We start from the raw sequence: 25,267 nt of genomic DNA, 5'->3' as shown, positions 1-25,267 counted from the left end.
TAGGAAGTTGAATTGTAACCACACTATGAACAAGAATCTACATTCGTGGATTGCATCTCCAAAATTTTCAAGATAATGGACTTTGGAACACACCCTATCCATAATCCTGCCGATAACAATGGATCGTGTGCACAACATCCATAGTGTTTTGAATGCATCGTGTTGGTTTCTTGCCAGATGCAATGTGCTTTGAACTCCGACACATGAGTTCAAACATGATGACTTGACGTATTAGCAGCATCAATTGCCCCTCCTTGCCGCTCACATGCCTCTCTCTGGTTGAAGCATGTTGCAGCACCCACCATCAAACTAGAAATCTAAAACTTTTGCCAATGTAGTTTGTGCCACATCGGCAGACTCCATTGAGTCCTTGGTAGAATCACTCTCACTACTGTCTTCATTCAACTTGCCTTTGCCTTTGTCCTTTTTTGAGCTTTTGCCTTTGCCTTTGGATTTACAAGCTCAAGACAAATGACCACGCTTTCCACCTTTATAACAATGGCTTCGGGACTTCTTTTTGTTTCCAATGCAACAAGTGCCGTTTTGAAGCTCGAACCTTGCCTTGGAAGACTAATGCTAGGTTTAGATGAGCCTGTGGCAAAGCACAGGAAAGGAGTCTGTCCAACGTGTCTATCTTGCATTGGGCAAAAACATTAAGTGTTGTTTCCGGACCCATAGATTTTTGGGCAAGGTCCCCTCCCCTTAGAAATGAACCATTGCTGCATGTTTTATAGCGTAAAATGCGGGGAATGAAGCTTGAACTAAGACGATTCGCTAGATGGCCTGACACCTTACCACTCGGCTAACATTGGATGGTTCTAACGACTATAAAATATTAGAATTTCCTCCACTTTTTGTGAATGAGGGGAGAGGAGGCACATGAAAACGAATCTTTGCCATCGGGCTCTTATGAACAAGGCCTTTGATAGCTTCCTTCTTAATGAGAAAAGAGCTGAGATCAGCTTTTTCTTTGTGATTTGCAAGTGTAATGCCTGCCCTTGCCTCCATCTTGTACTCCTCTCACACACCTTTGCACCAAGGCAGCTAACTTAGGAACCAACCGCCTAGATGATTATACAATGGGGATATAGTGGTACCCCCCTCAAGAATGCCCGACTAAAATTGTGTCAAATAAAAGTAAAATAAATAGCCAAAAGTCAAAATAAATAATAGGATCACATTTCTTGTGGCATTTTCCAAAATAAATCTGTTGACAATTGTCACGCGCCATTTGAGCTGGATATGCTCCACTAGGCAGTTGCCTGTACTGTATAATACAGAGTTAATTGCCCTCGCGGCATCGCGGTCAAGCATTCCTTGCATCAAGGTCCCATGGCTTCTTCAGATCGCAGACTCCCAAATTATAGAATGAAAGTAGACAACAGGGAATTGGGTACTCAGCAGCTGCTTGATGCATTAACAGACCATCTCGCCCTTTATCACAGAAAAGCTCCTCGTCTTTCTGTAAACGACAAACAGTCCGATGGCCCCTGGAAAGAAAAGGCCTTGTCATGGTTTCGCAGCCTCTCCCTTGAGCAGAGACGTGTTGCCCTCACCATCTTTGATAGAAGCTGGGTCGCCCTTGTTTTACAAATGCAGAGGCGCTTGGCAAAAGAAGGCAGGGGCTACTTTCTTGTGCTCCCAGATGTTCCCGAAAAAGAGCCTCTGTCTGCGTCCAGCAAGCCAGACCAGAAATCAACCCTTGAAGAAGCCAGAAAGGCTAGGAAATCATTCAAAACCAGAACGAAATCGAGTACTCAAGTTTATGAATGTGCACCAGTTATGGTTCTTCCTAGCCTTTGTTTCCGAAAAGCAAGAGGGCTTTTGGCCAGGCTGGATGAGGAGCATGCTGCAGGAGAGCTGCTTTGCAGCAATGTAGAAGTTTCCAGCAGTGTAGAAGCAGGTGATATCAATGCCAATGGACTTGATATAGCTTGTGTCAGTGAGGAATTTCTGAGAGATCCTGATCACTTTTTTGCAACCATGGACACAATCACATATGGAGGCTTCCTCTCATCACTGGCCAACAGCCAGCAGGATTCTTTATGGCAAGAGCTTCTGTGGCTAAAGAGTATGGGGTACTATACAATGGCAGCGTTTGTGGCGAATAAGCTAGAGCTGGCCATGTGGTCTGCGTGGCTAAATGATGAGGGGACACATCGCCCACCTAAAACCCTGTGCAAGGAGCTTCGTAAGAGTGGCTGGAATGCGAAGGCTCATTCTCTCAATACCTCTGCTGTGACTGTTTGCAAAAGGTATAAGGCTTTTAAGGACTGGTGGATGACGTTGGAAGAGAATGCAAGGTTCAGTATGTTGAGACTTGCAGTGGCCAAAGCAGTAAAGATGGAGGTGAGCATGTTATCTTTGACAAAGGTCGATTATAATAGATGTTTACTCCATGCATGTTAAGGCACCTCAAGCTTTCTTTCATTAATTTTAAGGCTGAAAGTGTTGAAGGGCAAGATAAGTTTTTGCAAATTATGTTTGTTTTCCTACTGGCTTGTTTAAAAGGCAATCAAGAATACGTGGTGTACTCTTTATTAAGAACATTTTTTTTGCACATATTGCAAGAGATATGGTCATCATATTAGCAAGGAGAACAAAAGGTTTCACCTAGCGTCACCTTGAGCAGGAAGAGATATCACATGCACGTTGCTTTGTGTGCTTTTTGAACATGCTACTCTGCCATTTTGGGCCCTATTGGATTGGAAACTTCGTTTCCAATGTGCCATGTCTCTCGTTTTCTTGTGCTGTTTCTTCACAAACTTTGGAAGATTGTATATTACATATAACTATAAAAGCCATTTCTAATTCATTTCATTGAAAAAAGCAAGCAAGTTTTGTCTGAGATGGCCTTGTTGGTCTCATTCCGTTGCCTCTTCTATGTGACTACGTACTATGACATTGAGCCAACCAGTAGACTAGTTAAGACTAGGGATTTGTATCAACACCATTGTGGAAGGACTTGCATGTCAAGTGCAATGCAATTGAGAGAGATGGCAGAATCGAGCAATCACACTATCATAGTCCTTTGTGTTTTCCTTGCATTCCTTTAAGAGACACGTGTGTGTGTGTGTGTGTGTGTGAGAGAGAGAGAGAGAGAGAGAGAGAGAGAGAGAGAGAGAGAGAGAGAGAGAGAGAGAGAGAGAGAGAGAGAGAGAGAGAGAGAGAGAGAGAGAGAGAGAGATGTGGTTTGTAGAATGGCTCATAGGCCGCCAAGTGTCCAGTTTGCCTCTTTTGAGTTAATTTCCTAGTACCCACCGATTTATAAGTGTAGCGAGAGGCCTAAATGACTTTAAACTGAGCGTAGACATACTTTTACTGCTCCGATTCCAGTGTCGGTCGGCCCGAGCAACTCGTGGCGACAAGGCCTTCCTGTCTGCGTGTGAAACTCTCAGCCTTCGGCTGTTTCACACTGGCCATGCAATGTCGAGCCATTTGCAACTTCAAAAAGAGGGTCTCAAAAATTAAACAAAAATCATCGGAAAGAAACCAAGAACTAAGGTTAGCAGTTACCACGTCCCATGACACCACCCGAATTAAACAAGATCACAATGCGTTGACTATTCACATGACAATAACACTACATGAGAGACTCAGCTACATGATCATTAGAAACTTGGGACACATTAGTGTTCTCATTGATTACATTAACTGATGATGTGAATTTTGTGGGTTCTTTAGGTGCTTTCTTAGGACAAACTCATTTAATGTGACCTTTAGTGTGACATTCAAAACATCTTCCGTCTCTTACATATTCGGCTCGTTCTTCAAGAGTTAACCTACCTCCTAAGATTCCTTAAGCATATTTTTCATCAGGTGTCAACTTAGGGGTGTCTTGAGTTTTAGCCTTTTCTTTATTATCATTGTGAGAGGTCTCTGTTCTAGGTGTAGAAGAAGATTGAGAAGAAGAATTACCGTTATACTTACCATTGGTCTTACTGTTCTTACCATTCGGTTGGTCTTGAGGGATACTTGACTTTTTCTCCATTGGCTTACTTTTGTTGTGCTTCATTTCTTGCGCTAGAGAGATTCTAATGGCGTCATTGTAGTCCGTAGGATTGTAGACTTGCACATCAAACTTGATGTACTCGTCGAACCCAAAAAAGAAAGCCTCCTTTCATTCGACATCCGATTTGTGCAATTGAATCTGCAAGATACGGTTAGAAAAAGACATAACAGGAGTGCCATTTTCCTTAAGACCACGCCAATCTTCTTTTAACCGATGAAGGTACTGTGGCGGCATGAAGCGAGCCTTGAGCTTGCCTTTGAAGTCGGCCCAACTGAGAGAGAGGGGCATGGCATTCTCAAGGTGCTCGGCGAACTGTGACTCCTGCCAAGCTTAATACCAATTAATGGCATCACCCGCTAGATACATGGCAACAATCAAAACTTTACTGTTGCTTGTTTTCTTGTTAGTTGCAAAGTAAGCATTAAATTGATGCAACCAAGAATGAATCACAGAAGTATCCATCTTACCATCATACTTATTACTGAACGTCAACTTCTCAGTGAGATTGGATTGTTGGATTGTCACCTGTATCTGTGCTACGTGATGATTCATCGGCCTCCTTGAGTGGCTCGCTCTTTGAGGTAATACTTGTAGGATCAACTCTTGTAGGCGTTGGTCCCGGTTTTCTTCGGACGCTATGTGTTGAGCCTTGCGTGTTTGCTGACGCTCGAGCTCCATAGCTGCCCTTCTTTCTTCGGGCGCTATGCGTTAAGATTCGCGTGCTTGCTCACGCTCAAGCTCCATAGCTGCCCTTTTTTCTTCATGGTCACGACCCATGGTAAGGCGTTCCTCTTGTTGTAGCATCATCTCCATCATCGACTTGACCAAAGCCTCCATAGGGTTTGGTGCAATCTGTGGCATAGATGGGGATGGGGGAGGATCGGGGAACAGTTCGCCCGGTGTAGAAGCTTCGGCTACTCCAACTCCACTCTCATCACCTTCACACAAAGTATCCATTCCGCTTCGGTTGATGACCCTGCACTGAGTTCTTGGGTACTTGGCGTTCTTGGGTTCTTGGGGTCTTGAGGTTCTTGAGTACTTGGTTCTTGAGGGTCTTGAGTACTCGAGGTTCTGGAGTACTTGGGATTCTTGACTACTCAGGGTTCTTAGGGTTCTTGAGTACTCGGGGTTCTTGCTTGCAATTTGCATTTAAGAAGTCCTCTCTTACCGAAGCTCACCTCGTTCCTGTGGGTGCACCCCTTGATGGCCTAGCGCTCACACTAAGGTTGCGTTTTCCCACCTCACGTCGATTGGCCTGCTACTAAGTGCAAGGTCCGCTCTCAATGAGTGGAAAAGAGGAACGAGTGGAGAGTGGACAAGCCCTTCTTTTCCAGATTACCTGCCACTCTTCAAAAACACAGATTAGAGATCGACAAGCCCAAGTGGTCTTGGGTTACGTGCGACCACAACAAGCAAAAAAAAGATTCTATGGTTCTTTGTGCTTCTTTCCTTGAGTGATGATACCGAACACTGCCAAAGAGCTCTGATACCAATGTAATGTGCAGCGGAAGTGAATGATGGTGTAAGCTTCGGATGAGTGATCAGTGAGTGCTCAAGGTTCCTTTTACTTGGTGGAAGGGAGAGCCTTCCTTACTTAGAGAGAGAATGTGCAATGACGAAAACAAAAGAGGGGAAAAGTGTGAATGATAGTGCTGAGAGTGCTAAAGAGAGAGAGAGAAAGAGGACACCAGATGGGGTCCCAAACCCCCCTCCAAGGGCCCCCCTCTCTATTGCTAGAGAGGTATTTTCTTTAGATTGCACAAAGTCTGGTACAATGGTTCTAGATGGTGTGGTACTTGACGACGATGATGTCGACAACGACGATGTTGAGGCTAAGGGCTGAACTGCTGAAATGTGAAAACTCTAGGGATGCTGATGAGGTCAGAGTCCTGTGGCGAAGCTAATGGGCTGATCTGTCACCGATGATGTCGATGAAGGCTGGAAACTGGAAAACGTTGGCCGAAAACTGAAAACGCTGATCTTGTCATGGGGAAATGATTGATTGCGGCAAGACGAGGCTGATTTGAGAGGGTACTGCGGCGGTATGCTGATGGAGAGCAAAAGCGTTGCTGTCCAAAACACTGATGGTGGGCTGAGAAAATGCTAGAGGAAGCTGGGTCATGCGGGCACTGCTTGGTACCACTGGGGTTCTTGCTCCTCTGTGCCTTCTGCCTTCTGCCTTCAACTAGCGCCCAATGGGTTTCTTTTATAGGTCCTTTAGCCATTTGCCCTACCTACATTCCAACAAGGGTAAATGAAAAGTCACTTATTAATAAAATGCTTGCTAAGAGGTGGTTCACGCGCAGTTTGGGAAAATGAGTTCCTGTGGTGAAAATGCTCATGCTAGGTACTGGGTAATGATGCTAGTGGTCATGGGTTGTGCAATCAGAGGGTATGCATCTACTCTTAAGTTCTTGGACATGCACGTCTTGCGTATAGGCTCACAAAGGTGCCAGAACACCTCCTAGGCTACCTAAACCCTAGAAGTAGGTACAACTTGTCCACATGCACATAGGGTTAGATGTGCATGTGATAGTAAAAGGCCCCAATGGCTGCAGATCTCAGAAACGCCATTGCTGAAAACACTGCTAAAGGGAGAGTGACCAGCCAAGGAGAAAACCCAAGGATGGGGGGGGGGGGGGGGGGGGGGGGGGCGATGCCTTGCAAAAATGCCAGAGGGTTTGTTGCTGTCCTAAAATGTGCAATGTACACATAAGTGATGTCACGTGCAGCGGAAGAGAATAAGGACTTTGCTCGGATGACTCCGCAAATAAACACAAGGGACATTTTACTTCACTTGAAAGAACTGAATTGAACTGAAAGAAAGAGAGATGACGAGAGAGAGAAAAGAGACGACACAAGGATGTCGGGTCCCAACCCTCAAGGGCCCCCTTGCTCTGTTGCCAGAGCAAGTACTTTCTTTATTCTTGCACAAATGCTACTACAATGACTGGATGCTGAGATGCTGATGCTAAGGGGTACTGATGCTGTGGTACTGGGTACTCAGGTACTGAAGGGATATTGAGGTTCTTTGTTGAAGACGATGATGCCAACGACAGGTACTGCAGGTTCTATGTTGAAGACGGGAGGTCGACGACGAGGTCTATGTCGAAGATGATGAAGTCGACAACGAGGTACTAAGGGTCTTTGTCGATGACGGTGAAGTTGACGACGGTACTCTGTCGAAGACGGTGATGTCGACGTCGGGGTCTATGTCCAAGACAATGATGTCGACGACGACGACGACGATGGTGACTGTGACGATGACGACGATGGTTTCGTCGTGAAGTCTGGGATTGCGATGACGATGACGATGACGAAGGTGTCATCATCAAGATAGGGATCTGCGATGACGATGACGAAGGTGTCGTCGTCAAGATAGGGACTGCGATGACAATGACGATGTCGATGACGACGATGGTGTCGACGATGACAGCGTCAAGGCTGAAAACTGAAGACGCTGGGCTGTCTGCTGAAAACTGAAAACGCCAGGTTGATATGGGCCTTCTTCTTGAGAAAACGCTAGGGCTCCTGCAGAGGTGCTGCCTGACTGCTGGGTGCTTGCCTCCTTATGTCCCTGCTTCTTCTGCTTCTACTGAGTGCCCAATGGGTTTCTTTTATAGATCTTTAGCAATTTGCCATACCTACTTTTCCAACAAACTTACAAAAAGAATTCCAAAAGGCGCTTTAAATAAAATGACTTATAAGAGGTGGTTCACGCGGTAAAATGCCTGCATGATGAAATGACTGTTCTTGTGCAAGAGAGGGTATGCAAGTGTGACCGGCCTGGGCATGCACTGTCACGTGACACATCCAACCCTATGTGTCCGCGGAGAAGCTACAACATAACAGGGTTCCGTCAGTCCAGTCAGTCTAGATTAGCAGTGATCTGGCACTTTTGTGAGTCTATTCGTAGACCGTGCATGCCCAGTCACTTAGTATAGATGCATATCCTCTGGTTGCACACAGCATGATCATAAGTATTCCCATCAGAATCCATTAGAATCAGTTAGGGGATTTTTCCAGTGCATTTAGCCTATTTTACCTATTTTTGACATTTTTCACTTATTAATTTAAGTGACTTTTGTTGGAAAGTAGGTAGGGCAAATTGGGTAAGAAAATATATAAGCAAACCAAGGTTAGCCCTAAACAGCAGATGAGCTAGGAGAGCAGCAGGCCATTGGCGACGGGTCCTCCCCTCTCTCGGCAAGAACCACCAAGCACTCTTTGCCTTAGCGTTTTTCCCATCCCTCAGCCCTAGCGTTTTTTGTTGCATCATCGCCAGCCTTTGCCTTGGCGATTTCAGCATATACCGCACAGCTTCACCCCCTTGCATCCAACGTTTTCAACATCGCCAGCAGGCTGCGAATTCAGCGTTTTCAGCAGCAGATAACCTTGCGTTTTGAACTGCATCAGATCAGGCAGCGTTCTCAGCCCAAAACGCAGCAGCAGTTCAGCATTTTCATGAGAGCACTTCAGCGTTTTTCAGCAGCCCCAAAACAGCCCCGAAAATCCGCACTTCATTCGCAGCAGAATTCAGCAGTGATCGTTTTTGGACAGCAGTTAGGATCATTCAGTTTTCAGCCCTATTGCCGTCATCGCCATCCCGGTTGTCATTGTCGACATAGTCTAGATCTTCATCAGTTCATGCATCATCACTGTACCCGTTTGTGCAATTAATCGTAGACCACTCTCGCCAACGAGAGTGGGACCTTTGGAGGAGGGTTTTACGTCGTCTCTGGTGTCGTATCTCTCTTCTCTCTATCTCTCAGTCTCATACACTTGCACGCACAGTGTCCACTCACTTTGTTCGTGATCATAGCACTCTCCATTAAGAACAGAAGGCTCTCCCTTCCATAAGAACTAAAAGGAACCTTGAGAAAATTATGGAACACTCATCTTGAGAAAGAACAACATTCATTCTGCTGCACCTTACATTGGTATCAGAGCTTTGACAGTGTTCTGTATCACTCAAGGAAAGAACCACAAGAATCACAAGTTTTTTTTGTTTGTTGCGGTCGCACGAACCCAAGTTCGCTTGGGCGTGTCGATTCCTAATCGTGTTTTTGAAGAGTGACAGGAATCCCAAGAAAGAAGGGCTTATCCAGCCTCCCCTTGTGTCTCTTTTCACTCGTTGAGAGCGGACCGTGCACTTAGCGGCCGGCCAATCGACGTGAGGTGGGAAAAAGCAACCTTGGTGTGAGGGCAAGGCCACGAAGGGGTGCGCCCACGAAAAGGAGTAGAACTGGGGTGAAGAGAAGATCCTTCTCAAACACGGTTTGTAAGCGAAAGAAAACCTCAAGAATCTCAGGAACCTCAAGACTCTCAAGAACCCAAGTTCCTCGTGGACTTAAGAACCAAAGATCATAGTGCATGGTCGTTACCAGAAGCGGAATGGATACTTCGCATACAGGTGATGAGCATGAGAGAGGCGACGGAGAATTTTCTCCACCAAGAGATTTTTCGGACCCTCCCCCTTCGCCATCTACGCCACAAAGTGTACCAAACCCTATGGAGGCAATGGTCAAACAGATGATGGACATGATGGCCAAACAAGAAGAGACTCGCATTGCCTTGGAACGTGAACGTGACGAACGAAAAGAAAGAAAAGACTTAAGAAAAGAAGAAGCGGCAGCAAGACGCGCGGTTTGGGAGGCCGAGCGTGAGGCTCAAAGAGAACTACGGATTCAAGAGTTGGTTCGACAAGTACTTGCCTCGAAGTCCGAACCAGCCAAAGATCGTGGGAGTTCCTCAAGTGGCGCAAGCCACGATGCAGATTTCAACAATCCAGTCATAGAAAAGTTGACTTTCAGTAAGTATGATGGTAAGATGGATGCTACGGTTATTCATTCTTGGCTGCATCAATTTAATGCTTATTTTGCGACAACTAAGAAGACAGGGAATAGCAAGGTATTGACGGCAGCTATGTACCTTGCCGATGATGCCATCAATTGGTGCCACGCATGGCAAGAGGCACAGCTAGCCGCGCACCTAGAGGAAGCCGACGAACTCACGCCCCTGTGCTTTAGTTGGGCTGATTTCCAAGACAAGATCAAGGCGCGGTTTATGCCACCTCAGTACCTCGCACGATTGAAGGACGATTGGCACGCTCTCAAGCAAAATGGTATGCCGGTTATGTCTTTCTCTAATCGGTTTTGCAGCTTGGCACTCAATTATGCAAATCGGATTCGGAGCGCAAGGAGGCATTTCTTTATGGATTGGACGAGTATATCAAGTATGATGTCGAGGTACTTGATCCAATCGATCTCAACAAGGCGGTAGCGATTGCTCTCGCACACGAGATGAAGCACAAGGAAAAGCCTAAGGAAAACAAGACTTCTCAAGGAACCCTGCAGAATTCTCAGAACACGCCGAACGGTAAGAACGGTAAGAATGGTAATTCTTCTAGCGCTTCTTCCTCTAATTCCTCGGAAAAGAACTCTAACAATGAATCTAAGGGTAAAGCTAAAGCACCGGCAAAACCTAAGCTAACCCCATATGAAAAAGCTTCACAAGGAATTGTAGGAGAATACATCACGGTTGAAGAACAAGTGATTTATGCTAAAGAAGGTAGATGTTTTCAATGTCACGTCAAGGGTCACATTAAGAAGGCTTGTCCTAAGACAATCCCACATAAAGAACAAAAGGCACCCACAGCAACCACAAGCACTCTCACACACCAACTTGCATCTTCTCATGACTCTGACACACACATTGACGAGTCCCTCATGAAGTGTTATGGTCATGTAAAGGGTCAGCGTTTTATCATATTGTTTGATCCAGGCAGACTTCATGATGTGATTAGTCCCTCTCTTGTTGAGAGAGCCCGCCTAGAGGTTAGTCAGAAATCTCCTCTCGAGGTTTCTGGCTTCGCTTCTGGTATGGACTCTCTCATCACGAAGGAGTGCCTTGATGTGATGTTTACCGTTCAACAAGCTTCTTTCAGTAGGAAATTTCTTGTGTTTCCTCTCTTAGGATGTGATATGATTTTGGACATAAGATGGTTTCGTGAACTCAACTCTCTCATTGATTGGGAGGCTAACACTCTCACTTTACATGCCAAAATTGATTCCCCCCTCATCATTCGTGCTGAGGAGGGCTTGCATTCTTTGCCTATCATCTCTCATGTGCAGGTAAAGCGTGAATTACGACGAGGAGCCCAAGCGGCATTCATCTATGCTGCCCTAGTTTCCCATAGCATTCAGGCTCCAGCTAAGTATTCAGAGTTGTTTACGAAGTTTAAACATCTCTTTTTGCAAGATGATCTTCCACCTCGTCTCCCACCCGAGTTGTCGAAGGACCATCGCATCGAGCTTATGGAGGGGGCACAGCCTATCAGTAAGGCTCCCTATCGATTGAACAAGACACAGGAGGAAAAGTTAGAGCGACAACTCACGGAATTGGTGGCTAGAGGATTCATACGCCCTAGTGTAAGTCCTTTTGCTGCTCCTATTTTGTTTGTTCGCAAGAAGGATGGTTCGTCTCGTTTGTGTGTTGGTTACAGGGCATTAAACAAGATGACCGTCAAGAACAAGTTTCCGATGCTTCGCATTGAGTATATCCTCGATAGGTTCAATGGGGCAAAGGTTTTCAGCAAGGTTGATTTCAAAAGTGGATACCATCAGGTACGGGTATTCAAAGGCGACATTTTCAAGACCGCTTTTCGTACCGAGCGAGGGCAATGGGAGTATATTGTTATGCCTTTTGGATTGACAGGTGCCATGGGTACATTCAATCGTCTCATGGTAGGTCGTTTCGGCGATATGGTCGGTGTATGTGTGTTCATCTTTTTAGACGATATTCTCTTTTTTTCTGCATCGTGGGAACAACATGAAAGAGATGTCGAAAGGGTACTAACTCGTTTGGATGAGTGTCAGTTGTACATTGCAGCTAAGAAATCTGAATTTTTCTTACTGAAGTCACTTATCTGGGTTATATCATTTCTGCAGAAGGCGTCAAGCTAGATCCCGCGAAGGTGGAACAGGTTCGTAATTGGGATTTGCCCAAAACTGCATATGATGTGTATTCTTTTCTTGGTTTATGTCAAGCATATAGTTCGCACATAGAGAATTTTTCACGCATTGCTGTACCTATGACTTATGTTTTGAAAGGGGTAAAGACTCGCCGTCAGCGCGTAGACTTGCCCGAGGCAGTCATTGAGGCTTTCGCAGCCCTCAAGGTTGCGGTGACAGAAGCACCGTGTCTTATCCTTGCCTCTTAGGATGATCCCTTTGAGGTATGGACGGATGCGAGCAATGTCGCCATAGGCGCTTTGCTTCAGCATCATGGTCATCCTGTAGCTTTCCTTAGCCGGAAGCTCAATAGTGTGGAAAAGAATTATTTAGTTTATGATAAAGAACTTCTGTCTGTCATTCACTCTCTTAAGCATTGGAAGCATTTTTTTAATGGTAGAGTTTACAGTGTGCAGAGATCATCAAGCCCTCAAGTGGCTCCAGTCCATGGGTAGTGCACATTGGAGTGATCGCCAAGCACGATGGTCACAATTTTTTGAACAATTTGAAGGTTTGATTGAGTATGTGCCTGGAAAAGCTAACCCTATTGCAGATGCGTTGAGTCGCAAAGGACAGATTTTGGCTCTTGAGTCAAAATCCACATTTTCTATTCAGGGTGAGTCTTTTGACAGCATGAAGAATCAGTATGCGGATTCCGAGTTTGGTAAGCATTGGTTGCAGGCTCTTGCTTCCCAAGGGCCAAGCAACTATCTCATTCGTGATGGATTGTTGTTTTTTCGTCAACGTTTATGTGTGTTGCCCTCTCTCAGGCCAATCATATTGCATGATGCACATGATTCTCTCACAGATGGGCATAGGGGAATAAACACCACTATGAAAAAAATTGAAAGATTTTTCTATTGGCCTAAAATGGGAAAAGATGTGTTTCGTTATGTCACACAGTGCACTATCAAAAAGTAAAAGCTCCTCGGGGTAAGCAGCAAGGCCTCTTGCTTCCGTTGCCTATTCCCGATGGACCTTTTCAGGATATTTCCATGGATTTTGTGACTAACCTACCACCAAGTTTGCATTCAAGGAACACTCAATGTTTGCCAATTGTTGATCGTTTCAGCAAGTTTTGTATATTGATTCCTTGTAAAGCCACAGTTACTGCACAAGATTTAGCACGGTTGTTCATTAAGCATTGGTACCCCCTCTGTGGTTTGCCAAAATCAGTTGTTTCAGATAGGGATGTTAAGTTCACGTCCAATTTTTGGCGGGCACTCTTTGAAAATTTTGGCACTAAGTTGAATTTTTCATCGGCTTTTCATCCACAGTCAGATGGTCAAACAGAAATTTACAATCAATTGACTCTTGATGTTTTAAAGTCATATGTGCATGATCAGCAGGCTCAGTGGGAGCTCTATCTCCCATTGGTTCAGGCTATTTTGAATGACTCTTTTTCTTCTGCTATTGGTCGAACTCCGTATGAGGCAGCTTTTGGCCGTCCGTTCCAGTCACTTTTGACTCGCTCGGTCAGTCAAATGCCTGATGCCAATGTTGAAAGTCAGTCATTGGATGAGATTTCTGAAAGTGTGAAGCTTCGGCAAAGCAAGGCTCATGAATCTTATTCACGGCAGGCTAATAAGCATCGTCAGGATGTTTCGATCAAGGAAGGAGATTGGATGTATTTAAGAATCATGAAGCAACGTCTTCAGCAAGTTGGAAAGAAGTGTCCAAAGTTGTCTTTTCGTATGTATGGTCCATTTCCAGTCATCAAAAAGATAAATGAGGTTTCAATGAAATTGCAGTTGCCTAACTCATGGTCAATGCACAACGTTTTCCATGTTTCTTGGTTGAAAGTGTTTCAGGGAACACCTCCAAAGGACATTTTGAAAGAAGAAGAACCGGAGATCATCGATGAAGCTGAAGTCATGGAGCCGGAGCAAGTATTGTTGCATCGGTTTCGACATGGTTCGAAGAAGCAAGTGAGACAATACTTTTTGAAGTTTAAGGATCGAGGAACCCACGAAGCGGTGTGGGTAGACGAAGAGTTCTTCAAGGATTATCCAGAGTTGTTGGCAGACTACAAGGAAGCCATGCAGCTCGGTTACCTCACTTTAAAAAGGAGGGGATGTCACGTGACACAACCAACCCTATGTGTCCGTGGAGAAGCTACAACATAACAGGGTTCCGTCAGTCCAGTCAGTCTAGATTAGAAGTGATATGACACTTTTGTGAGTCTATTCGTAGACCGTGTATGCCTAGTCACTTAGTATAGATGCATATCCTTTGGTTGCACACAACATGATCATAAGCATTCCCATCAAAATCCATTAGAATCAGTTAGGGGATTTTTCCAGTGCATTTAGCCTATTTTACTTATTTTTGACATTTTTCACTTATTAATTTAAGTGACTTTTGTTGGAAAGTAGGTAGGGAAAATTGGGTAAGAAAATATATAAGCAAACCAAGGTTAACAGATGAGCCAGGAGAACAGCAGGCCATTGGCAACAGGTCCTCCCCTCTCTCAGCAAGAACCACCAAGCACCCTTTGCCTTGGCGTTTTTCCCATCCCTCAGCCCTAGTGTTTTTTGTTGCATCATCGCCAGCCTTTGCCTTGGCGATTTCAGCATATACCGCACAGCTTCACCCCCTTGCATCCAGCGTTTTCAACATTGCCAGCAGACTGCCAATTCAGTGTTTCCAGCAGCAGATAACCTTGCGTTTTCCTCATTGAACCGCATCAGATCAGGGAGCGTTCTCAGCCCAAAACGCAGCAGCAGTTCAGCGTTTTCATCAGAGCACTTCAGCGTTTTTCAGCAGCCCCAAAACAGCCCCGAAAATCCGCACTTCATTCGCAGCAGAATACAGCAGTGAGCGTTTTTGGACAGCAGCTAGGATCATTCAGTTTTCAGCCCTATTGTCGTCATCGCCATCCCCGTTGTCATCATCGACATAGTCTAGATCTTCATCAGTTCATGCATCATCACTGTACCCGTTTGTGCAATCAATCGTAGACCACTCTCGCCAACGAGAGTGGGGCATTTAGAGGAGGGTTTTACAACGTCTCTGGTGTCGTATCTCTCTTCTCTCTATCTCTCAGTCTCATACACTTGCATGCACAGTGTCCACTCACTTTGTTCGTGATTATAGCACTCTCCATTAAGAACGGAAGGCTCTCCCTTCCATAAGAACTAAAAGGAACCTTGAGCAAATTATGGAACACTCATCTTGAGAAAGAACAACATTCATTCCGCTGCACCTTACATGCACGTCCTGCTAGAGGCTCAGTCCTATGCTAAGACTCATGCTAGACTATGGCAGAAGCGTGTCCATGTGGCGCAAGTGAAGTGCGCACATGACATCCCCCCCTGTTAAAAGTGAGGCACAATTGCCGAACTTCTTTCTGTACTTCTGGTGCTGACTGATGAATGCTTCTGATGCCGTGGATGCACAAACCAATGCAGATTCCTTCGAAACCAGGGTCTTATGGTACGGCGGGTGTTCTGGGTGCTGTGGGTACTGTTGGCGATACACCGTGTAAGGGCCACTGTCCAGCCTTGCTACGATTGCCGAATATCAGCCTGGGCTCTATACCAGATTGTGCTGACTCTGCCTGCTGTAGCAAGAGCTGTTCCCCGAACACTGACTGTGGTGAAAACACTACCGGTGCTGATGGACGGAGGTGTGGTTCCGGAGTCCTTTCCAAAGGTTCAATGACGAGGCAAATGGATGCACGCTACATGCGAATGCGAATGCAGAAGAGGTTAGGGATCCTATCTCCAACTCCTTCCATATCCGCATACAAGGCTAGAAGATCTTGGTACTCAAGATCTGGGTTCTCGTGTATCCGATGTCGATCTTCCTTCAAAGACATGGCAATGAAGATGGGATCTTGTAAGTCCATGGTCGGGACTCAAAAGATTCTTCAGGAAAAAAAAACTGAGGGAGGTTCCTCGGGTTCTTTGGTTCAACATGGATTCTTGAGGTTCTTGATTCTTCTGGGGTTCTTGAGTTCTTGAGGTTCTTGGTACTTGGGGTTCTTCTTTAGGTTCTTGATGGTTCTTCCCTTGAGTTCGCGAAGCCGAAGCACGCATAGAGCTCTGATACCAATGTCAGGTGCAGCGGAAGAGAATAAGGATTTTTCTCGGATCTAGTACTCCGCAAACAAACGTAAGGGACATTTTACTGCACTTGAAAGAACCTAACGGAACTGAAAGAAAGAGAGATGACGAGAGAGAGAAAAGAGACGACACAAGGATGTCGGGTCCCAACCCTCAAGGGCCCCCTTGCTCTGTTGCCAGAGCAAGTACTTTCTTTATTCTTGCACAAATGCTACTACAATGACTGGATGTTGAGATGCTGATGCTAAGGGGTACTGATGCTGTGGTACTGGATACTGAGGTACTGAAGGGATATTGAGGTTCTATGTCGAAGACAATGATGCCAAAGATGGGTACTGCGGGCTCTATGTCGAAGACAGGGAGGTTGACGACGAGGTCTATGTCGAAGATGATGAAGTCGAGAACGAGGTACTAAGGGTCTTTGTCGATGACGGTGAAGTCCACGACGGTACTGTGTCGAAGACGGTGATATCGACGACGGGGTCTATGTCGAAGACAATGATGTCGACGACGGGTATTGCTGGTCTATGTCGTCGACGACGATGATGTCGACGACGACGACGACAACGACCATGGTGACTCTGACGATGACCACGATGGTGTCGTCGGGAAGCCCGGGAGTGCGATGACGATGACGAAGGTGTCGTCGTCAAGATAGGGTGTTAGGTGCAGCGGAATGAATGTTGTATTTTCTCAAGATTAGTGATCTTTATTGCTCAAGGTTCCTTTTAGTTCTTAGGGAAAGAGAGAGCTTTCCATCTTATGGAGAGTGCTATGATCACGAACAAAGTGAGTGGGTATTGTGCGTGCAAGTGAATGAGACTGAGAGAAGGAGAGAGAAGAGATACGACACCCGAGAGGTTGTAAAACCCTCCTCCGAAGGCCCCACTCTCGTCGGCGAGAGTGGTCTACTTTGATTGCACAAAGGTGTACAATGCGAATGCAATGGACAGATGCAAGTTGGACTATGCCGATGACGACGACGGTGATGACGACGGCTAAGACTGAAATCTGTGATCTTCTAGGGCTGAATTCGGGGTTGTCTTCGTGGCTGAAAATGACTGTTTTCTTGCTGTTTTAATGGCTGAATCTGATGGTCTATTCGGGGCTGATTTGCTGAGGAAAAACGCTGGTGTAACTGCTCTTAACGCTGCGTTTTTGGATTAATTACCTTGGCTGAAAAAAACGCTGGACAGCAGGTTCTCAATAGCTGAAAACGCTAGTCTGGAAGGGGTCCGAATGCTTGAACAAAAAACGCTGAAGGGATCTGTCTTGCTGGCATTAGTGCATGGGCTGAAAACGCTGATGTTGGTGCTAGGGGAAAAAACGCCAACTGATGGCAGATGTTGGCGATGGCTGATGGTAATGGTGGCGATTTTGCAGTGGAAGGAGGTGCCAAGTACTGAGAACTGCCCACGAGGATGGATGTCCAAAAACGTTGGGGGTGCTGGGGGGTAATGCTGAGAAGTTGCCTGTTGAGCGGGAAGCTCCTACTGCCTCTTCTGCCAGAAAGTGCTAACTTGGGTTTGCTCATATATTAACTTAGCAAAATTGCCCTACCTACTTTTGTTGGAAAGTCACTTAAAAATAATAAGTGAAAATAACCAAAAATAGGAAAATAGGCTAAATGCACTGGTAAATTCCCCTAATTGATGCTAATGGATTCTGATGGGAATTCCGATGATCATGCTGTGTGCAACCGGAGGATATGCATCTATGCTAAGTGATTGGGCATGCACGGTCTACGAATAGACTCACAAAAGTGCCAGATCACTGCTAATCTAATCTTGACTGGACTGACTGAACCCTGCTGTGGTGTAGCTTGTCCACGGACACATAGGGTTGGGATGTGTCACGTGACATCCCCTCCTTTTCAAAGTGAGGTACTGGTACCGAACTGTATGGCGTCGAGGGAGATCGCCCACAGCATCCGAAATCCTGGAAGGGACTCTTCGCCGGCCCACTCTGATGTGTGGGTTGCGCGGTACTTGAACTTCATAAAGGTCTGCAACGCTTGCTTCTTTGGGCGGCACTGAAAGGGACTCAAAGTCTTCTGTAGCTCCTTTGATGCTTCAACTTCGTCTACAGTCCTGCTTCTTTCGTCTTCAAGAATCTCCATGGCTGAAAATTCCTGAAACCATCTCCAACACAAAACCATGAACATACCCATTCCATGTAAAGTGAAGGAAAAAAATATTGTCTTTTCTAAAGACTGTGTATGCAATATAGATGAACAAATAGATGGAGTGACAACCCGTTCATCAAACACATGCAAACAATGAGATCGAATTTTTTCTGTTTGATCGAAATCAATCAACTGTGGCAAATCACAATGGAAATGCCCATGCTTGGTGCTCATACTTTCATGTGCTCGTTCGGAAACTGTGTCATGCCAAGGAAGAGACATGGAATGTGATTTCTTGACATACAAACTTTTTAGCTTTTCATGAACAATCCGCATACATTCGTGTTCATCCATGATAGCAACGTGCTCAACATACAATATGTCATGCCTAGGAAAAGGGATCACATAACGATGCTGACTAAAATACAGGAAACCTTCACGAATGCAACACTCGAACAATGCGTGCATATCAATCATGCGAACACACAATACTTCCTGTGAGGGTTCCTTGGACCAAGGCTCGAGAGCCAAGATCGGATCTTCGTGATTGATCGAATCTACAACGAGGTTAGCTTCGCTAGAAAAAGCATCAACTAACACATCATCATTGTGAACAATTACATCTGGTTCATGCAATTCATCATGCTTGTCTTTATCATCCAAATCATTATGCAAATCATGGTCAATCAAATCATCATCATGCTTCCCATAATCATGCAAATCCTGTGTGTCATGCTGTGGAGAAAAAGAGACTGAGGGAGGCTCCTGATCCCGAATCCTTTGAACCTTGTCCTGCATATTAGCAATGAGAGATGGAGAAGGAGCAGTGTCCACTCCAAGAAAGACAGTAGGAGAATCACTTTTGGCATTGAGAGTTAAAGTGCTAGCCTCCCAATCAACGAGAGGGTTTATTTCACGAAACCATTTCATGCCTAAAATCATATCACATCCTGAGAGAGGAGAAACAACAAATCTTCTAGTGAAGGCAGTCTGTTGAATTGCAAACAACACATCAAGGCACTCCTTCATGATGAGAGCGTCCATACCAGGACGAAAGCCAGAGACCTCGATAGGAGATCTCGGACTAACTTCGAGGTGGGCTCTCTCAACAAGAGAGGGGCTGATCACAACATGCATACTACCTGGGTCAAACAATATGACAAAACGGTGCCCCGACGTGCGACCATAACATTTAATGAGAGAATCATCAATGGGAGGGTCCTGAGAAACTTTGGGCACAATCGTGTTATCATTCATTGCATTGACAGATGTAGTGGGTGTTGTGGGTTCTTTAGATTCATTCGATTCAAGCTTAGGGCATGTTCATTTTATGTGACCCTTAATGTGACAATGAAAACAACGACCTTCCTTAGAATAAGTGCTTTGTTCTTCCGACGTGATGTATCCTCCTACAATTCCTTGTGCTACCTTTTCATCTGGAGTAAGCTTAGGTTTAGCAGTTGTGTTAGCCTTACCCTTAGATTTATTGGAAGAATTCTTTGATAAGAGACTGTTGGAAGATTGGTTAGAAGAGTTATCATTCTTACCATTCTTACCGTTCTTACCGTTCTGCGGGTTCTGAGAAGTCTACGAGGTACTTGTGGAAGTCTTGTTCTCCTTAGGCTTTCCCTTGTTGTGTTTCATCTCCTGTGCGAGAGCAATCGCTACCGCCTTGTTGAGATCGATTGGATCGAATACCTCGACATCGTACTTGATATACTCGTCCAATCCAAAGAGAAAAGCCTGTCTGCGTTCATCATCCGACATGCGTAGTTGGGTACCTAGCTGCAAAACACGATTAGAAAAAGACATAACCGGCATACCATTTTGCTTGAAAGCTCGCCAATCGTCCTTCAATCGTGCAAGGTATTGAGGTGGCATAAACCGCGCCTGGAGCTTGTCTTGGAAATCAGCCCAACTCAAAGATAGGGACGTGAAATCGTCGGCTGCCTCAAGGTGCGCGGCTAGCTGTGCCTCTTGCCATGTGTGGTACCAATTAATGGCATCACCGGCAAGGTACATAGCTGCCGTCAAAATTCTGCTATTTCCTGTCTTCTTAGTTGTCGCAAAATAAGCATTAAATTGATGCAACCAAGAATGAATAACTGTAGCATCCATCTTACCGTCATACTTAGTGAAAGTCAACTTTTCTGTAACTGGATGGTTGGAATCCGCGTCTTGGCTTGCGCCACTTGACGAACTTCCACGATGTTTGGGTGGTTCAGTCTTCGAGGCTAGGATGTGGGAAATAAATTCTTGATGACGAATCTCTCTTTGAGCCTCTCGTTTATCGTGCTCGCGTTCGAAAGCAAGTCGATTTTCTTCTTGTTTTGCGGCAAGAGCAAGGCGCTCACGTTCCTGAGCAAGGCGATTTTCTTCTTGTTTTGCGGCAAGTGTGGCGTTTCTTTCATCGCGCTCGCGGTCCTTGGCTGCTTGTGCACGGTCCTTTGCTGCTTGTTCTTCTGCTTTGCTTGCAAGTTGTGCTAATGCAACTCGATTCGTTTCTTGTTGTTGTGCCATCATGTCCAACATTGACTTGACCATCATCTCCATAGGAGTGAGGACAACTCGTGGCGTAGATGGCGAAGGGGGAGGGTTGGAAAAATCTCTTGGTGGGGAGAATCCTTCGTCGCCTCTCTCATGCTCATCACCTGAATGCGAAGTATCCATGCCGCTTCGGGTGACGACCATGCACTATGATCTTTGGTTCTTAAGTTCAGGAGGAACTTGGTTCTTGAGGGTCTTGAGGTTCTTGAGGTTCTTGAGTTCTTGGGTCTTGAGGATCTTGAGGTTCTTGAGGGTTTCTTTCGCTTGCAAATCGCGTTGGAGAAGGATCTTCTCTTCACCCGAGTTCTACCCTTTTCTGCGGGCGCACCCCTTGGCGGCCTTGCGCTCACACCAAGGTTGCTTTTTCCCACCTCACGTCGATTGGCCGGCCGCTAAGTGCACGGTCCGCTCTCAATGAGTGAAAAGAGACACAAGGGGAGGCTGGACAAGCCCTTCTTTCTTGGGATTCCTGTCACTCTTCAACAAAACACGATTAGGAATCGCCACGCCCAATTAAACTTGGGTTCGTGCGATCGCAACAAGCAAAAAAAAATTCTTGTGGTTCTTGTGGTTCTTTCCTTGAGTAATGCACAACACTTCCAAAGCTCTGATACCAATGTTAGGTGCAACGGAATGAATGTTGTATTTTCTCAAGATTAGTGATCTTTATTGCTCAAGGTTCCTTTTAGTTCTTAGGGAAAGAGAGAGCTTTCCATCTTATGGAGAGTGCTATGATCACGAACAAAGTGAGTGGGTATTGTGCGTGCAAGTGAATGAGATTGAGAGAAGGAGAGAGAAGAGATACGACACCCGAGAGATTGTAAAACCCTCCTCCGAAGGCCCCACTCTCGTCGGCGAGAGTGGTCTACTTTGATTGCACAAAGGTGTACAATGCGAATGCAATGGACAGATGCAAGTTGGACTATGCCGATGACGACGACGGTGATGACGATGGCTAAGACTGAAATCTGTGATCTTCTAGGGCTGAATTCGGGGTTGTCTTCGTGGCTGAAAATGACTGTTTTCTTGCTGTTTTAATGGCTGAATCTGATGGTCTATTCGGGGCTGATTTGCTGAGGAAAAACGCTGGTTAACTGCTCTTAATGCTGTGTTTTTGGATTGATTACCTTGGCTGAAAAAAATGCTGGACAGTAGGTTCTCAATAGCTGAAAACGCTAGTCTGGAAGGGGTCCGAATGCTTGAACAAAAAACGCTGAAGAGATCTGTCTTGTTGGCGTTAGTGCATGGGCTGAAAACGCTGATGTTGGTGCTAGGGGAAAAAACGCCAACTGATGGCAGATGTTGGTGATGGCTGATGGTAATGGTGGCGACTCTGCAGTGGAAGGAGGCGCCAAGTGCTGAGAACTGCCCGCGAGGATGGATGTCCAAAAACGCTGGGGGTGCTGGGGGGTTACTGCTGAGAAGTTGTCTGTTGAGCGGGAAGCTCCTGCTGCCTCTTCTGCCAGAAAGTGCTAACTTAGGTTTGCTTATATATCAACTTAGCAAAATTGCCCTACCTACTTTTGTTGGAAAGTCACTTAAAAATAATAAGTGAAAATAACCAAAAATAGGAAAATAGGCTAAATGCACTGGAAAATTCCCCTAATTGATGCTAATGGATTCTGATGGGAATTCTGATGATCATGCTGTGTGCAACTGGAGGATATGCATCTATGCTAAGTGATTGGGCATGCACGGTCTACGAATAGACTCACAAAAGTGCCAGATCACTGCTAATCTAATTTTGACTGAACTGACTGAACCCTGCTTTGGTGTAGCTTGTCCATAGACACATAGGGTTGGGATGTGTCACGTGACATAGGGATCTGCGATGACGATGACGAAGGTGTCGTCGTCAAGATAGGGACTGCCATGACAATGACGATGTCGATGACGACGATGATTTCGACGATGACGGCGTCAAGGCTGAAAACTGAAAACGCTGGGCTGTCTGCTGAAAACCGAAAACGCCAGGCTGACATGGGCCTTCTTCTTCTTGAGAAGACGCTAGGGCTCCTGCTGAGGTGCTGCCTGACTGCTGGGTGCCTGCCTCTTTATGTCCCTGCTTCTTCTGCTTCTACTGAGTGCCCAATGGGTTTCTTTTGTAGATCTTTAGCAATTTGCCCTACCTACTTTTCCAACAAACTTACAAAAAGAATTCCAAAAGTCACTTTTAATAAAACGACTTATAAGAGGTGGTTCACGCAGTAAAATGCATTCATGATGAAATGACTGTTCTTGTGCAAGAGAGGGTATGCAAGTGTGACCGGCCTCGGCATGCACGTCCTGCTAGAGGCTCTCAAAGTGCCAGGCTCAGTCCTATGCTAAGACTCATGCTAGACTATGGCAGAAGCGTGTCCACGTGGTGCAAGTGAAGTGCGCACGTGACAAGTGAGGTTCGAGCACTATATTGGCCGTAGCTTACTAACTGGTGATGCATTTGGTGGGAAGACTGAAGGCATTAATCCCATAATCTACACGCTGGCATTGCCGGTGAAGTGTAATAGCACGTGTTAGAAAATCATTTATGCAAGGGTTCTAAAATTGGAAATGCCGATATGATGTACTTGTTTGAACATTCAGTTTCTATGAACAAGCTCGCAAAATTGTTGGAACGAAACTTTGTAGACAAACCTTGGCTCCAAAGACATAGTAGTAGCATGTCCGCATAGCACATAGAGCCATGTGCATGTGACATCATTTCTGCTTAATGTGAGGTTCGGGTACCAAACTTTATGTATACCTCAAGATGGTCTCGTAGATGATGTCCACCATGGCTACTCTTGAAAAATAGAGCCCTCTTTGGGTGATGCGGTAATGTCCAAGGGACACGAATGGTTGTGAGGCATTTGCAAGTAATGGATTGCAATCTGGATCAAGGATGCCCTTGTTGGTTACCGGCAAACAAGTATCTTTGCTGGCCCAGCTTGGATGGTGTGAACCAAAATGCAAATAGGGTGGATTCTTGTAGAGTGGATGCGCGGCAAGATTGGTGAGAGCAACGCCAAATGGATGACGAAGATGGGTATGTCCTTTGGATTGCACACGAACCATGGCAAATCCTTTGTATAATGTCTCTTGAAACACCGAAGTAACTCCTTAAAGAGAGAGGTTTCTCTTGGGTTTTCAACTAGATTGCCAAACGATGGAAGCTATGGATGAATCTTCGTCTTTGCAATAGATGTGGCTTCAAATGTAGGTTCACGATGCACTTGAAACGGGCCCGTAGGGCGGTAGACTTCAGCTTTCACTCGATTCTTTACTTGACAAACTTTACTTGAACTTTACAACACAGAGAAACTTCACGAATAAGCTTGTGATTGGAAATTACACTTCAAACAAAACACGGCTTGATTTCGGCAGCATAACCGCAGTAGGAGTCTTCACAGACAAAATTTCCTTGCAAAGGTGACTTTCCGGTGCATTCAAGCACTTTCCCAAACCTGGCGAGAATCTGCAGCACGCTGATTTCTCTGTTTTCTGCCTCGAAAATGCACCAAAACACCTGTAGAGTGATCCCCTAGCTCCCTTGAAGCTCCTAGGGGTATTAGGGATCAATTAGGGTCAAAACCCTAAACCTGCAAAAATACATAGCAGGCTGTAATTTATTGTTTCGGGCTTTGTTTTTCCGTGCTGATGGCATCTGTAGCAATTTCTCGAGCTCCTGCACCTATAGGGCTACTTGCCCTTTAAATCATATGAGATTTCTCGCGCGAAATCTCTCTGAGCTCACTTGTACATGCGGGGGATTAGCAATTAGCTAATCTAGTACTTGTGCAAGAGGCTCTTGCCTCGGCAATCGTGCATGAACCCACACAACTATACATACATATGAACAGCCCTCGAGCCAGAGGGGGAGAGAGGTATGTGAGAGCGGAATCATCGTGCTACATAAGACAAGGGAGAAGGCAAGCTTTCCATTAAAGCTATGATCGCCTGCACCCACTACTCACACACACAATAGTCGAATGAGCCTCTTGTCTCAATTTGGGTGCTCCCTCTTTATGCAAATCTGGCAAAGCCCTCATCACAGACCGCCAAGTGTCCCCTTTGCCTCATTTGAGTTAATTTCCCAGTACCCACCAACTTATAAGTGTCGCTTGGGGCCTAAATGACTTTGAACTGAGCTTAGACACCCTTTTACTACTCGGATTTCAATGCCGACTGGCCCAACGATCTCGTGGCGACTTGTCCTTCACGATTGCGGGTGAAATTCTCGGCCGTTGGCTATTTCACACTGGCCACACAATGTCCGGCTATTTGTGGCTTCAAAAAGAGGGTCCCAAAAATCAAATAAAAATCAAGGGAAAGAAACCAACAACTAAGGTTAGTGGTTGCCACAGCGCCGTGACATACCCCCTCTTGAAATCGCAAACATCCTCGATTGCATACCAGATATACATGCCATAAATGATTTAGTGTGATTAGCACCCTTTTATCATCACATGTATCCGCAAGAAGGTCATGTAACATAGATAGAATGACTTAATGAAACCTTCATACT

At 45.5% G+C, this 25,267-nt stretch overlaps 1 protein-coding gene across 17 annotated transcripts in view; it reads left to right on the top strand.

The window, feature by feature from the left end:
• Positions 1 to 1,218: 1,218 nt before the first annotated feature.
• The window catches only part of MEE44 (Nucleotidyltransferase family protein), a 109,542-nt gene continuing 85,493 nt past the window's right edge, over positions 1,219 to 25,267 (top strand). For all 17 annotated transcript variants that reach the window (XR_015187976.1, XR_015187970.1, XR_015187967.1 and 14 more), the window contains exon 1: positions 1,219 to 2,349. Coding sequence is in view for 1 of the 17 variants with exons in the window: in XM_086511463.1 (XP_086367589.1) it covers positions 1,333 to 2,349 (1,017 nt within the window). In the remaining 16 variants the exon portion in view is untranslated. The remainder of the gene's footprint in view (positions 2,350 to 25,267) is intronic.

Source organism: Adiantum capillus-veneris, chromosome 4 (assembly GCF_014529385.1).
Source record: "Adiantum capillus-veneris isolate H3 chromosome 4, ASM1452938v2, whole genome shotgun sequence".
NCBI lineage: Eukaryota > Viridiplantae > Streptophyta > Polypodiopsida > Polypodiales > Pteridaceae > Adiantum > Adiantum capillus-veneris.
Note: the sequence above shows the minus strand (reverse complement) of the source record. Positions and strands in the feature narration are given on the sequence as shown.